The 16,489-nt window shown below is 47.1% G+C and overlaps 1 protein-coding gene across 1 annotated transcript; it reads left to right on the forward strand.

Annotated features, from left to right (window-relative positions):
• Window positions 1–2,187: 2,187 nt before the first annotated feature.
• On the forward strand, window positions 2,188–15,434 carry TMEM154 (transmembrane protein 154; the record flags this gene model as incomplete). The annotated part of the gene is given in 5 exon segments (XM_009582389.1): window positions 2,188–2,317; window positions 10,484–10,795; window positions 12,528–12,555; window positions 13,748–13,833; window positions 15,374–15,434. Coding segments are annotated over 5 exon segments (617 nt in total), but the record flags the coding sequence as incomplete, so codon positions are not given.
• Window positions 15,435–16,489: the final 1,055 nt, after the last annotated feature.

Raw genomic sequence — 16,489 nt, forward strand, 5'->3', positions numbered from 1 at the left:
ACTTCACTGGCCTGCCATGACTTCTCAAACATGATGGATAGTAGCTTAGCAAGGAAGATAGCACATCTTTTATGCAGAAATCAATGACAGATAAAAATACTGTTAAAAAGCATGTCTTTGCCTGCTATTGACTAAAGCTAAAGAAAAGCTGAGCCTGGACAATAGTAATAGCCTTAGGACCTGAGCCTATGCTCATGAAAATACAGACCCTTCTTGCCGGTGCTGCCCCAATGGCTGATTATCAGTTTTCCTATCACCAGACTAGACGAAGCCACGGCACCTCTGAGCACATAGGAGATGCCTGGGTAGCCTCAATTTCTGGGCTTTCATAATTGAAAGTATCTATATCAACTAGACTCTATTACTAATACTTGGAACTTCTGTAATTTCTTAACAGGACAATCTTAAAAGCATTTGCAAGTCTCACTTCTAACACTTCTGTCTAGTAAGTATTATCATGTATGGCTATGACGTCATATTAAAGAATATCTCATAGAAATACTTAATTAGTTAGTCAGCAGTTTCATAACTCAGAGCTCCTCCTTATCTTCTTGTAGCTGCAATGTTGTAACTTTGCTTTGCTTTTTTCCCCCGCTGTTCTATGAAGTGCATAAATATACATTGCCAATGCAAAGCAACCAGTTTTTTAGTTTAACTAAATCATTCAAGTGTTTTAAATCTATTAACAAGCTGGTCATTAAATGAATCGCTGACCTAGTTCTCAGCTACTCAAGCTAAGAAACTATAACTGATGACCTATAAAAGCATCAGTGTGTTAAAAGAAATTATTAGCTGCAGGAGGAGAGCAACAATCGGTCACTTCAGCGGCTCCCACCAATCTAAACACAAAGATTCACCATTGCCAGCTTCAGCTAATTCACCAGAAATCACATTTTGATGCAGGCTAATGTCTAGGGGGAGTACCATGAAGCTGCTACACTGGCAGCATACGTCTCTTCCTCCTTAGTTTATTATTGGAAAATTTTATGCAAGTATTTAAAATGGCTCAAACCTGGGATGCTCCAGAGGAAAATCTGGGGTGCAGACTCTCTTGGACTCAGAGGGATGAATTTTAGACCTAGCACTTATTCGTACATTGGAAGAAACCAAACCTACGGTCCAACCACCCGCCCTGCTTGGGGACTGGTATGGTTTAGATCCGGGTCCAAATTCTGAGCCCTGGCTAGGCCCAGCCCATATAGCAAGAAGATTGAAAATACTGGTTTTAATGTTGAGCTCCTCCGTTGCTCTTACCCAGCGACAGGCGATACGTGGAAGCCCCTGGTCAACCCTCGCGTGTTTCTGAGTGAGCGGGCGGTGGTGGGGCGGTGGGCGCTGAGGACGGGGCAGCGGGGGGGGGGCGCAGCCAATTCCCACGGTCCGCACACCCAGCCAGAGACCGCCGGGGGGGAGCGAAAATCAGGAGGAGGGGGGAAGGGAGGCAGGAGTTACCGGCCACCTCCGTCAACCGTGGCACCGTGGACCCACACGCCAGGCACTGCATCCTGATGGGGCTCGAGACCTTCTGTCCCTCGTCATCTACAGCCGTCTTCACACCGGCGTCTGAGTGCTTTCCAGCTAAACCACCTGCTCCTAACAAAAAATGAAGTGGTTTTCTGTTTTTTCCTCTTTTCCGGCTCAAACCAGCCCAAAATACTTAGTTACAGGCTGCCAAGTGAGCCAGCCACTTTTCCTGTTTACTGGAGACAGCCCCGCTTGGGGGTTGCCTTTTGGGATCAGAAATGCACACAGTGTCCCACCGTGCTGGGGCGAGAATTACAGCTTGAAAACCAAAGCAGGGGGGGAGGCACTATTGAAATCTGCTTGCTCAACCACCCTGAAAAGCAACCTAAAACCTTCCTGCTAAATGATCTTTTGTGTCAGATTTGTATTTGTGTGATGTCCATCCCATGACACTGCATGTAGTTGAAGACAGATGGTAGTGAAGTCAGGAGTCAAAAAAGCAGAGGAGAGTAGGAGCGTGCTCACCTACAGCATAAAGGTGCTTCAGCCGAGGTAGTGCTTGAAGAGCAACTTCTTTTTTTTTTTTTTCTTCTTTCTTTTGCAATCATTGCTCGCTTGACAGGCCCAGACGGAATTACATCACTTCCTAAAACCCATCAAAGAGAGTCCATCTCCTGCAGAAATGCGGCTCAGATGCACCCCGGCAGGAAACAGGAAATGTAAATGTTCGGGTGAAGCAGGGAGCCAGCCCGAGCACCCCTCGGGTGGGAGCACCGCCAAGGTAACATGCGAAAGCAAAACCTCATCGCGCTGCTTTCTGCCCTGTCGCTGGCCGGAGGATCTGCCGGGAACGGTGAGTAAGAAAGCACCTTTCGCCTTCCGAGGTGGGACCGCGTTTCGTGCCTGCAGCGGTGGGACCGAGTTGAAGGGCAACACCCTCCAAACTGAGCGCTAGGAGAAGATCTGTGAGGACTTGCTCTCTGCTTCTTTTAGCTGTGTTTACCCTCTCTGTTTGCAGCTGCCTGACTTTTTCAAAGCTTTGACTTTTTTTCCTTAGACCTAACCCTGAACAGCAGCAACCGAATCCTACAATTCCTACACTTCCTAAATTGCAGGTGTGTACGGAACCAGAGTTTCCATGCTGGCCCGCCAGGCATTGTGGTTCTAATTTCAATTATTTGTTGTACTTTTTTAACCCCACACCCATACTATCAGCATTTAATAGTAAAGTTAAAGACGGGGCACTGCTTCCATTCAAAAGCCGACTACTGATTTCCGTAGTCCTGGTGCATTGAAACCGGTTTAACAAAAGAACAGCCGGTTCCGGAGACAAATATTTTGAATTCTCGGCTGCAGAACAAAGTGGTCGGCACCGTGGATTTAGGTCCTGACCTTGTGAAGGGAAGAACCGCAAGTGGAAAAGCTGCTTGTGGCAAAATGCTGAAGCGTTGGGGTGTTGTTGCAGCAGAGGCTCTCACCCGTTTGCAGGGGGTAGTTTGTTCCACTGGCATTTTGGCAGCCAGCGACTGCGCGAGACAGGCAGCTCTTTTAGTAAAAGAGGTACTTATATGCCAGGCGGTACTTATATGCCTTGAGCAGTCAAACAAATCCGTGCCGAAGTGCCTCGGTAGGGACTAGAAGCGTTTGCTGCCCCTGTGCTGCTGTAGTGAGTGGGAGCTCTCCAGAAAGCAGGGGAGAGGATGGTCACTCTCAGCTATCACTGGGCTTCTTCTATTAAGGTTTTAAAATGCATTGGTGAAATAGGTGGTTTGGTATGGGTATTTTTTTCCCTGAAAACCAGAACTACAAGCAGGGTGTAAAATTGGGCTGCTGGCTCCCAGCGTGCTGTCGAGCTGCTGGCGGTTAGGAGTCTTGCTTAGCTGTAAGAGTGAGCTAAGCGAGGTATAAAATGGTTTGGTCTTGTCAGCGTTACTACGCCCTGCTGTGTTACAGACACAATAGGAAAATATGCTGCAAGTGTGAACGTAGCTCAGAATCAAAGCAGTCAGAGGAAAAAAATCCCGCCATGGACAGAGCAAAACAGAGGTCCCAGGGAAACGGAGGGGCATGACGCAAGCAACGCAGAGTGATCAGGCTCCAGCTTCCTTAGCTCATTTGCAGTGTACTGATGGCGAGCATTTCATCACCATCTCCACAGGGCGGAGGGACGCCTTAGTCCCCCACCCTCCCCACCCACGGCTGGGCCCCCGTGCCCTTCTTCGCGATAGGCATTAAAGGCTGCACAAAGCACCAGGCAGATGTCACAGAGCAGGTGCCCCAACCCTCTCCCCTTTAGAGGCTTCCTCCTGGTAGGTCCACTTTTAAGCTTTGGTTGGTTTTGGAACAGTTCCTCCATGGGAGTGAGTCAGTCGTGGCAGAGCTCTGCCTGACCCCTGTCAGCCCTGGCTCTCCGGAGCCAGCCCCCCACTGCTGGGGAAGGGGAGGAGAGCACCCGCCCAGAGAAGACAGGGACCCTTGCTCCCCACACAAAAGCGGCTTTTGTTTGTGCAACCAGCCCCAAAATGTACCCGGGGCTTACTCTGACTGCAAGCGTGGGAGGGCGGAAGTTGTGAACTTGGGCCTTGGGGTTGAAATTGAACTGGAGGGGGAAGAGTTTGTGTAGGGGCTTATATACCCCACAGCACTGGTGGGGTGGGAGCCCCGCTACCGAGGGCAGCCTGCCGGGGGGATCCTTTGCTCTCACCCCTGCTTGCTCACAGATCAACAGGGCAGGACCTTTAACGGAGCTTTTTTCCTTTTTCCTGTGTCCCAGACACAGTCCTCACCTTTAAAGTGGTCTGCTGGAGAAGGGGGGCAGAAGCTCTTGGGGATCTCCCAGATCTCACCTCTACTGTCTAGAAACCATTTACAAAATAGGCGGTAAAAGCATGATTAAATCTTGCAGCATAGACAGATTGAAGCCCTTGTAAGTCCTGTTCCCATACCTTGCTGGAGCCTTGTAAAACCCTAGCCTTGCTGTTCGGATTATGATTAACAGATGGTTTTCTCCCAGCTACGCTACAATTACTCTAAGCCGGTAGCTCTAAGAGCGTGCCTGAGGTCTCAGCTCTGGGTGCTGGCCCTCTCCCGGCTCCACACTGAGGGGACATCGGAATTTGCACCAGTCCCCTCTCCCTTGCCCACCCCCTTGCTTTACGCAGGCAGAAGGCCCCCACTGGTGACCTGCTGAGGGCCAGCAGTGGCCCTCCCTGCTCTGGTGATGGTGGTCGCTGCTCAGCCTCGTAGCAGCCCTAGAGACCCACTTAGGTGTGTGCTGTCTCTAGGAACAAGTATTAAGGCCCTTACTAGAGCATATAGGAAAAGGCTCTGACCCTACGGCATTTCAAAGGGTGGGCCATCTCCCTCCGTGCGCCGTGAAACACGCGGGAAATGGCAGCAGAAGTGGTTTGACGCGGGGAGAAGAAAGTGCGTGAGGGCCAGCAGCAGTAAAGCGCGTAAGGTCGTTAAGTGGAAGAGCTGGGATGGTTGCAGGTAGTGCTTTGTTTTGGCTGTCTCTCTGCCTTATTGTTTTGAGCTGTTGTTTGAGGAAGTGTTGCTATCAGAGATACAGATATTCAGCAGCTTGTGCTGTGAGCACAGGCAGCAGCTCCTTCTTTGGCAGAGAAGTGCCTTTTAGGTAAAGTCCCCTACAAGGCCAAGCTCTCTAAGGGAGTGATATTTTTGCCCTCTTCCCCCTACAGCGATGAACTTGGGAATGGGTTTGAACCCATCAGAGTCACCTGTTACAATTTTCTAGCAAAGCAACGATATAAGAAATGAGGATTTGCTACATCCTCTCTTTCCAAAGTGCAGCTCCCTAAAAAGCAGATAAAAAAACCTTTCTACTGAACACATCAATTCCTCGTACATATTTACTCCTATTCATCCCTTTTATCCCCACGCAAACTTCCACTGTGTTTTATTCAAGTGCTTCAGGAGCATTTCAGAAAATCTCTCCTTTACATCAGCAAGATCGTATACTAAGTTTCTGTCAGTGACCCCAGTCTATTTTCCCTCAAGAGATTTTATGACAGCTGGAGAGCCTCCGGAGCTTTTGAATCTTTGATTTCAGGGTCCTCCTGAGAGCAAGGAGCACCAAGAGATTCGCATCGCAGTGAGGTCGCACGGGTGTCGCTGATGCAGAGCTGGAAGGCCACGAGATTAAGTACATGCAACTAAATGCATAAATTGGTCTGGAAAACCTTTAGTACTGGGGGTGAGAAATGAGGCTACAGGTTCGCAGTTTGACTAAGACGCGTGACTGAATTTGCAATGCTGGCAGTTAACGCAGCACTTCAGCTGGATGGAAGTACAGTGAGGAGAAAGCAGTTTCCATCGTCTAGAAATGAACTTAAACAGTTGTTTCCTCTTTCAGGTTATACCTAGATAACACTTTCTAAGCACCCCGTTTTAATAGGATCGTGTCTACAGATTAGCCGTCCTGAAACGTTTGTGCTCCCTCATCAGAAGAGCGTACGCACACGACAGGTAGCCTGCAGGCTTTTGAGGATTCCTCTTCCAGCCAGACTGACAGGCGGGACCTGCCGCAACAGGCAGCTGGGCAAGCCCTGGCCGTGGCAAGGAACGGCCCTTTGTACAGCAACGTGAAAAGCAGGGAGAGGAACAGAACAGGGATGAGTCAAGCAATAGGAGAGAGGATCACACGGACCACGTGGGGTCGTATGACTATACCACCTGAAGGAATGTGTGTATGGAACAGAGTGATATAGGATATGGTAACTTTGCTCCAGCATACGCAGCTTTACAGCCTTTTCTTGTTTTGTTACCCCCTAGTGAGCCTTCCTTTCACTGCATTTTTATAGCTTATAGGAAAGTTTGGAGAAACAAAAAAATTTCCTTTCAAACTAATAAGCTTGACTATCCCATCGACTTACCTCTTGCTTTTCCTCTTTCCCATCCCTTTTTCTTCTGTAAGTAGGTACTACAGTGTAATTTGAAAAATTCCCTTCAGAGACCCCGGTCCTCAAGTCTGATGAGAAGGCAGCAGGGACACTGATCATTTTACAGCAGAACGGAATGCGCTGACTGCTGGCTATTGTCCTGTGCCTCGCATCCAACTAAAATCAGAAACCTGTTTGCCCACTTACTTCATCATGAAGCTCATATCGCCACCTCTGAGTGCTACAGCACAAACCTCAGAGGAAGAAATGCTGCAACAACAGAAATGTTGGTTGTTTGTTTGAGATGCAGTTGTTTGGACTCCGGTCTGTAAAGCTGCTGAGTATTCAACTCCCTCTGTCTCCCTTGAAGGGCAGGCTTAGGAGCACCTCCAAAACTCGTGCAAAGTCCAAGCATATTTTTTAAGTAGAAAATACTGAATAATACCTTATAGCATGATATCTGCATACAGGGGGACATAGCTTTTTTGCAATTCGTCAGAACTGTATTGGAACATTTTTTGAGCCGCTGCTAGTGCTTGCTCAGGCATTTTGGTCCCCTGAGGACTAGATCCTCTAATACCTCATTGGTGGGAACCTGAGGACTTCTTAGCTTCCAGCTCCAGCTTCTTAGCTTCCAGTTCCAGCTGTGCCCAGCTCCCCATCAGGGTGGGACACAGCTGCATGCCAACCCCTCTCCCTTCTGCGCTTGAAAGCATGGGAAATGGCAGTATGGGCTGGGCTGAAGCTGTGGCGTGCTCCCATCCACTTCCCTTGACATGGGGAGAAGTTGCCAGCCCCAGGTGGTCCAGACAAAGCTGAAGCCAATGTGGTTGTTGTGTGAGCACCTGCTCTTTGGCCAAGATGTGCAGAGGACCGAGTAAGGATGTCAGACCGTAGCTGAGAGCATGAGGCTGAGCTCAGCAAGAGGAAGTCTTGCTGAGCTCAGTCAAGGAGATACCTACATGGTCAGATGTGACTTGCTCCTTGTTCCACTACATTGGCCTTGGTTTTCCATCCTGAATGTAATGTAATGTAATGTAATGTAATGTAACATTATGGTTGGACTGCCTTTTGGAGGGAGCTAGTAGATCTCTACAAGATGAAACTCAAGCACAGCTAACAAGACAGTTCATGAATGACCACCGCAAAGCTGTCTCCCTCCAGGCATGGAGAAAATGTTTCAATAGCACCTCACAAAATCTCCGACTTTCAGATGCTCTCCAGCCCTGCTCCAAACCTTGCAACGTCCAGCTTTCATTCACCCTATAAAACAGCCACTGGGCCAGCTGCAACACAGCCCGCTCACTATTTTGAGCACTTTAAACTGAAACGCTACGAAAAACGATGACTACCTTGGGGCCAACCACGTGGGTCTCATGTGGCCCGGGCAGCTGGCTGCGGCGAGTGCTGCGCCTGCACCGGGAGGCCCCAGTCCGTCCCTCCCCGCCGGGTTGGAGGTACAAATCCTTCCTTGGTGCAAGGCACCAGGCCCACCCAGGTGCAGGCTGTGATTTTCCTACCGCGTAAAAAATGTGATGTGTGGGTGGCCCGAGAGCGAGAGCAGCCCCTGTGTGACAGGTAGGGCGTCCCTCGGGTCCCAGCTCTGGTCCTCAGAGGTGACGGGCAGAAGAGCTGGAGGGAGATGTGTCGAGGCAGCAGGTGAAACACAGGAAATAAGAGCGATACCCTTGCAAGAACGTTGTGCAATTGGCTGCCCTTCTGCTGAAAGACGTATTTAATTCACTTGGAGGAAAGATCTCTGTAAGAGGAAATGGTGTTCACAGAAGAGACGCTAGTTTGTCCCCGGAATTACGCAGAGCGAACAAAAATATGTGGCAGAAAGGTCACTCCCTGTGATTTGCCATTTTCTTTGCCTAGAGACTAGAAAAGGTAATTCTGTTTCACACAGAGACAAATGATTTGAAATCTGCTTCATAGCTCAAAAACAGGCAAATAAAAAGTACCAGAGACACTGGAAAAGTCTCTCTTGGAAATCAAGCGCAGCGTACGCTGCAGTTGAGAGTTTAGCACTGCAGTTAATGAGGTGTGACTGTTTGCTTTTGATTTAAAGTCACACCATGCTTTAGCCATTTGAAAAATCCGTTTTAGCTCTAAGAGTAAATGAAAAATAAGGTATTTTCCCCACACCCTTTCCCATTTGTACTATTCTAAGCAACGGGCTTGTCCTTGTCAATATATCAAGTGCGGCAGACGACGGGTTTCAAGGGCGATAGCTAGAGGAGGAAAATGAAGCAAGGTCGTTGAAGCGGTTCGGTGAGGCTGCGGTGGTCCAGCGGTGCAGTCCATCACACTGCCGTCTGCGGTGCGGACATCTCTAGCCATACCTCACCGCTCTGTGCAACAGCAATCGAAATGGAGCGGCTGCAGGCACCGGGGACTATAAACTACCGTAGGAAAGAAAAGTCAAATGGACAAAAGTCTGGTGACTTTTGAGGTATTAAATACTATATTCAAGTATTAGGTATTATTTATTAAGTATTAAAATTCTTTCCTAGTTTTTAGGAAAGGATGAAACAATCCTGCGTGATAAGCGCGGCATAAAAATCTAGATAAATCACTGCTGTCACACTCAAATCATTTTATTCATTTGAAATTGGGTTTCCTGGAATACAACCTCATGAGATACTCATCTCCTCTTCGAGACAAATCTGACAGGAGAGGAGATGCTGCAGAGTGGATTAAGCAAGAGATAGCGCTCTAATCCCAGTTTTCCTCTCTCGCTTGCGTCCCTGGGAAGGACAGCATCCCTGCCCTTCTGATTTCTCATTTGTAAAATGGAGATGATAACTGCTCATCTCTCAGGGCCATTATGAAGATTAATGTGTTTACAAAAGCATTTAAAATGCTAAGTACTTTTGGTTCCAGTCCTGTGAGATTGGAAATGCCAGCACTGAGGTGCTGAAAACCTTAAGCTCTTGCTAACTCTAGTGGAAACTATGGCTGCCCAGCACTTTACAAGAACGGGGAGAAACATGTCATTGCAAAAGTCATGAAATCCCATCCTGCTTTGTTGCATAAAATGAGAGCTGCACCATGCCAGCATTGTATCTGAAAGGGCAGATAACAGAAAAAAAATCATCATTTAATTTCATGCTAAGAAAATTATTGAAGGCTTTGCATTTGGAAACATGTTGGTGTAATTTACCTAAGGACTGATTCCTGCACCTTTGGCAACAACAGGATTTTTGGCATCAGTATAGAAGTATCAGCCCAGAAGACTGGGCTTAACAGTACTTCTGTTAAGCTTTAAACTCTGTGACAGTCAACATAGACTCTTAATTAGCCTCAAAAACCCCCTTGTTTCACTATTACCAATATAGCCAATTTTAGCCACTTTTCTTGCAAAATGCATGATAAATAAAACCAAAACCCAAACCAAGGTTCAAAACCCCCAGTCTTAGCATTTGTGAAGAATAGCCAGCACTGACTCTTTACCATACGCTCCTTCAGCCAGCCCGTAGGATCAGACAGAGGAGCAGTTAATTGCATCTGTATCCAGCAAAGCCCCCGTGTTACTACTACCTCTTCTAGCCCATGCGGAAGCGAAAGCTTCTGCAGGCTTTGGACTTCCTTCCACCAGTTCTGTTTTTCACAGTGAAACAAATTTAACAAATTTGAGAAAGGCACAGAAACGGAGATGAGTGAGCCGGAGGAATTGGTGAACCAGGGATAACTCCTTGGGTAAGGGGAGGGACGAAAGAGCTTGCGGCCATACGCGCCAAGGCTGAGGAGCAAAGCAGGATGGTGTGGTTCACTCGGGAGCAGAAGACTTCCATGTGAGAGCGAGAGCGGGTGCCAACCTGCAGCGAAAAAAGTCTGTTTGTGCAAGACAGCTGCATGCAGACAGACCACGCGTGCTGACGTGTCCCAGTGAAAGACAGCTGAAGAATGCGGTCAGGACTGGCAAGATTTTGTGACAAATTTGCGATTTAATTTTACATCTGATGCCCAAGACTTCAAATCTGTGTGTAGGGGGCATCTGCTGATTTTTTTTTAGGACGTCAAATGAAAAATAAATACTAAAGCTGTATGCTTTGACTCACTGATAATACCAATAAAACCCATAAAATGTTATGTTGTCCTCATATATTTGGCAGGCTCTGAAAATGATGGTTCAGGAGATGGATCGCCGATATTATCCACCGTTACAGTAACGCCTCCTCCTGCTATGCGTTCTTCGACGGCGGATGACCACGGGCCAGTATTTGTCACTGCAAGCACTACCGAAAGCAGCTTTGAAACAAAAAGTACTCCAAGTACTGAACTGAATGCCGGGAACAATCAGGACAGCCTAGAAGCAGCAGAACAATCTATCTTGATATACGTTGTCCCTGTCGTGCTGCTGGTCCTGCTGATTTTGCTGATCATATTTTTTGTAATACATCATAAAAGGAAAAAGTCTAAGCAAGGTAAATTTGTCTTCTCGTGCATCAGAAGGATGTGCTCGACATTAACAAAACGTTATTTGGAGGCCCAGGATGCCACATTTAGGATATACTTCTCTGGTTGTAGTTGCACGTTTGACAGATAGGAACGGCATCCAGCCTCGGCCAGCAGTATCTGGGCACGCACCTCTCCTTGGGCGGGAGCTAGTTCTGCTTCTTGGCACCTCCTGCTCACGCTGCACACCTACGGGAGCCGCGGCACCGAGCTCCGGCTCCTGGCAATGCCGGGAACGGCGTACGGATGTAACCGTGTGGCTGCAAATGCTTATTCTGTCCTTACGCTTAATAACTTCATGCAAGGAGAATTTAATGCTTGTATTGCCTATACTGCCCACAAGGTAAGGCTGCTCGGAGCTTCAGTAAAATAAGAACAAGCAAAACCATTTTAAGGGATCCTGTAGGGTGGTGGCAGCTATGAAGATATCACAGTAAATGATCTAGGAATCCCGTGGTCAGACTGCCTGGGTGCTGCGATAGGGAGAGCAGTGCTTCAGGAAGGTTCCTTGATCTGTTAGCAAAGAAGTGGGTAACTTGGAGTGTCAAGCCACTGAAAACAAACTGAGGTGTCGTATTAAAGCAACGCAGTTGGTAAGTGAAGTCCTGAAATGGTCATATCGGTGTCTCTACAGAACAAGAGTGCAGCCGTAAGCTCCTCAGCCTGCAGACACTGACATACATTCAACATAGATTTTAAGTCCATTTTTCAGGGCATTTTTGGGCTGCGCCTGCCTTATCACCCTCGTAGCAAACTCTGAATTCACAACCAGGCACCTAGTCGCCCACCTGTTTCTGGACGACCTGAAATGCAGGTACGGTCTTCAGAGGGATGGGAAATGTGGTGCCTCGCAGGAGCACAATCCTGGGATCTCTTGCCCTGGGATTTTGGGCATCCTCAAGGTGGGGGCAGACAGCTCTGTGGCCCTGGGGTGGCTCTGCAGTCAGGGAATGTGCTGGAACAACTGGGAGGTGTCAGCACCCATTGGCAACAATGAATTAAAAATAAGCTGATTTAAGGCAGTATACAATGTGAATCCTATATGTAGTTCTTTATTCTTTTTTGAGGGCTGAGGCTTTTCAGTCACTTGATTCCTGGAGGGGAAGTTATTTATCTGAATAATGGCTGTTAGGCTATTTTTTTCCCCCTCTTTACTTTGTCTTGGGGTTATAACTAGCTTTGGATCCCTTTTGACATCTGGCTAGTTCAGCTTCACGTGCCTAACTGAGATTTAATCTGCCATGCGAGTCCATCCCCCCCTTCTTCTCTCCATGAGCGGCTCCCAGAGTCTCCAGGCAGAGCCGGATTGCCTGCGTGTAGTGTGTAGTCTGCAGCAAAATGTCCCGACGCTTCCAGTAAACAATTTTTTTGCAGCAGTGATTCCTTTTCAGGATCCCGTTTCTCTCACGACACTGTTTTGCTCAGGGAAGCGTGCATCTGCCGTGTCCTGCCCACTGCGGCGCTAACAGTCGGTTTCCTCCCAGCACGGCTGAGCTAATAATGAGCTGCTTTTAGTGCGTTCAAGATTAAAAATAATGGGTTCCTCTGAAAATTACAAACAGGATGAGATGTTTTGTCTTTCATCTACCAGTTAACTATTATGCCTTTTGAAAACGCAACCTGTTTTACGTGACCCTATTCAAGGCTTGCCCTGTATATACAAAGAGCAGAACTATGAACACCAACTTTTTTCTTTTCCAGATGAGCTGGGAAGTGAAAATGTGAAAAGGTAAAGTTCATGAACATCACTCTCTTTTTTTTTTTATTCTTTTACTCTCACAGGATATTACGATTTTTGGCCCCTTCACTGCCCGTTTTAATTTAACCGTACACTAAACACCATTACCTTTTGCCATCAATTGCTTCAGTTAACCATCTCTAGAGGTGGCTAAAGTGTGACTTCAGTATCTAGCTGAGGGTCTAAGACTAGAGCAGGAGAACAGAGTTACGGTGGCCGAGGCGAGCGCTGCCCGACAGGCACCCACCGCCCGCAGCCGCCCCTACGCCTGCTCTGGGCACCCCCGCCTCCGCCAGCCACAAGGCGCCACAGCACGTACAAGGTGCCCCACGAGCAAAGGGGATCGGTTCCCAGGCTCATCACAGGCTTTTGCTATTCAGAATAAGCTCTGTGTCTCGCTCCCCTGTTTTTCAAGTTTGTCTTCCCGCTCTGAGGTGAGGCGGCAAGGCTCGCCCAGCTGCCGGGGAAGCAATGCCTTAGCTGCTGGGAAAACAAGCCAAAAGCTGCGTGGCTCTTATCAGAGTGGTAATTTTTATCGTTACCTTTTATTGAGCTCCATTTTGCTGATCAGTGCTGAAAGTTATTAAATTGGCTTCACGGGGAAAAGAAGGGGGTTTTGCTAAAAATATTGTTTTCTACCATGTGACTCCAGGAACGATCAGCAAAGGGAAGCTAAACGGAGGCATTTAATAAAATGCAGAGTTACTCTACTCATGACCTTTCCTTTTGAAGACGCTGTCGATGTCAGTCACAGCTAGGACGAAACTTCAGGCCCTCCGCTTTTACCACTGGAGCAACGGGACTTTTGCCATGTGTTCCAGCAGGGCAGAGACAAACTATTTTATTTTTCAGTTTTCTATTTACAGTAGGGACAGTTCTCGAATAGCTGCAGTGGCCCTGGGCTCCGGCATACCCCAGCCTGAGTCCCTCTGCACGTGATGTCCCAGCCAGCCCCACCTCTGCCCAGGACCGGCATCTCGCCGCCGCTCCTTCGCATCCGCATGCAGCCGTTTCGTTCACACCCATCGGGCTGACATCTTCTCAGATTATTAGGCTAGGATGGCTTTCTAGAGTTTATACATGTGTCTAGAATTATGAAAGACTCATACAAAATTACTACATTGTAAGTTGTTTGAATTAAGCATTTTGTGTAATGCCTTTTTTTTCCCTCCCTCCTCTCAAGTCCTATTTTTGAAGAAGACACACCCTCTGTTATGGAGATAGAAATGGAAGAGCTTGATAAATGGATGAACAGCATGAACAAAAATGGTACACGGTAACCCCTCTACTCCATCATCCCTCTCTTTCTAGCTGACGTAGATCCCATGCATAGAAAATCAACGTAAGGCATTTTGTATGAGTGTCACTGCTTTTCCTACAACATTTTTAGATGTGTTCTTGACTCCCTGCTACTAAAAAAGCAGCACAAATGTCAGGGGTAGAATTGTTCAGAGGAGTATTTTAGTTTGTGTGGGAGCTTATTTTTAACATATGATGGAATATCATAAATGTTTTGAGTTTCCAGTAGATACTTCTATTAAACACATGTATAGCTGTGAACGGTATTTATATTTTTAAATACACATTTTCAATGCTAAATACTAGTTTCTCTGAAGCATCCAGTCCTTTTACTCTTCAGAGTTTCTACAGTTCTGCTCTCCACATTGTGCTGTTGTAGAAGAAACACGCATTTACTCATAGGTCAGACCACTGTTTACTTAAAATTGCTGCTAGGATCCCACGAATACATCCCTCCCCTCTCTGAGTCCTTTCCCTCGGTTGCCATCTCTACCGCATGAAACACCAGCTGCTCTTTGCTGCCAGCGCCGTTCACCATCTACATCCAGTCTATCAGCCCATGGAGCAATTAGTACCTGCGGTAACCAGCAGCATCTTCAGCTCCTTCTTAGCTACTTCTAAGTATCTTGTATTTTTTCCCCCATTTTCCTCCCAACTGAAATCCTGAAATCTCCCCGTCAAAATGTCTAAGGGCGCTGCATCCTCCTTCAAGGCTCTCCTCAAAAAACGCAGGTCTTCGGTAAAGCATGAATTAACCGAGGCCTGATTTTGAACTGCTAGCAGCTTTTCACTGGCTGGGAAATACTGAAACCCTGGTATTTTTTTCATTCCTAGTCTCTTGCCTTATGTCCAAATGGCTCATTTGCCTGCCCTCCTAGGGATGCTTTGTTTTTCAGGACATAAAACTCTTTGGAGCATTTCTTTGCGTTAGCACAGTGCTCCACACGATGGAGTTTTGACCTTCGCGGTCCGTAAGCTCTAGCAGAAAACATGTGCTAAGCAGCAGTAGTGAAATAGAGACATTAAGTGTATTACACGGGGAAATAGTGCTGTAAAATATTTTTTTTTAAATTCTGTGGACAGAAGGGAGCAAATAGTTTACAGATGGGGTTTTTTTGGTTAGTGTTCCCTAAACCCCAGCCCCAAATTCCCAGCTGGACTACAAAGCACAGGTGCAACTATAACCAGCGGAAGATTAACAAATAGTCCTCCCCAGGGCAGTTTATGGGAAACAGTCCTCAAAAGTAGTTCATTTGTATAGATGTACATAAACAACTGAAATATATATAATAAAGAAATGACAGCAACACCTATCAAAGGTAAGGAGGATTTAAAACACGTAACATTTACGCAATGTGGACCATGCTGATTTTACAGATAAAAGGGTGCAGAATAACATCTGCAGTTTTACATTCTAGAGAGACTGCACCGGAAAAGTTGATGTAATTTTGAAATAAATGGAGAATAACTGCCAAGAGTAACTATAGTTTTGTTTCTTATCCTTTTTTAGCTGACTGTGAATGTTTGCCTACTGTAAGAGAAGAAGAGAAAGAGTCAATTGCCAACCCAAGGTACTTTTAATTTATTACACTATTTGAAGAAACATGGTCAATGTCATCCCAAAATAATCTCATTTTTCTAATATAGAATTATAGAGTGATTCTTTGGTCTATTTAAGTTCTAAAGGTTTTATATATAGAGACTTTGATTTCAACTCAAACAAATGGTTTGACACTCTTTTATTTCTAAACTGGTTTCTGCCTATAAATTGCATTCCTAAATAATCTTGTGAACCTGCACAAGACAGACAACCGGATGGCACAGGCAGAGTTTCACTTGCTGATGAAACTTTAATCACAGTTTCCCAAAGTGTTAATACAAGCATTCAGCATAGCTTCCTTGGCAGCCCTCACCGGTGCGGACACCCAGCTCCCCTCTGCCAAAAGGTGCCTATAGGTCCCTGAGAACCACTGCCAGATGTTTTGGCTGGAGCCGTGACCTGCCGGGCAGGGGCTTGTCTGGCCCCAAGAGAAACCCAAAGGATCTTCCCAGCGCCCCGTGCAGCGCTGGCACTAGCTCATGGTCCAAGCAGAGAGCCCAGAGGGATGCAAAACCGCAATCCTGACAGCTTGTAAACTTAAAAACTTTCTGGCTGGTTTCCTCAGGATTTTGGCCAGAACCCCTAAGCCCCTCCCAAACTCCCATTTTCCCGAATTAAAAATTTTGGTTCCGGCTGGAAGCAAGGGGATGTACATCGCCCTTGCTTGCACACTTGCATTGCAGCTGCATTTTGGGGAGTGGGCAAAGCAGCTCCTCTGTGCCAGGTTACAATAACAAGCAATTAAACCATCCTGTGTGCCAAGAAAACCCCTGGTGCAGTTGAAGCAGCGGACACAAGCAGGCAAGGCAGGGAGCAGGGAGGGGTGGCAGGAGGAGGACCTAGGTCTTCCCCTTCCCATGGCACCAGATAACTCAGCTCAACATCCCTCTGTGACAGAGCTGCACCTCCCACTGTAGATCGTCATAATATCCCGGTCCCCCTCTTTTCTGAGTTTCCTTGCTCAGGAGTGAAATAGCAGTGATGTTAAATCACCACTGCTAGAGAGTTTGCAACTCAGTTGCTCCA

The sequence above is a fragment of the Fulmarus glacialis genome, unplaced genomic scaffold (assembly GCF_000690835.1).
Source record: "Fulmarus glacialis isolate BGI_N327 unplaced genomic scaffold, ASM69083v1 scaffold12607, whole genome shotgun sequence".
Classification (NCBI taxonomy): Eukaryota; Metazoa; Chordata; class Aves; order Procellariiformes; family Procellariidae; genus Fulmarus; species Fulmarus glacialis.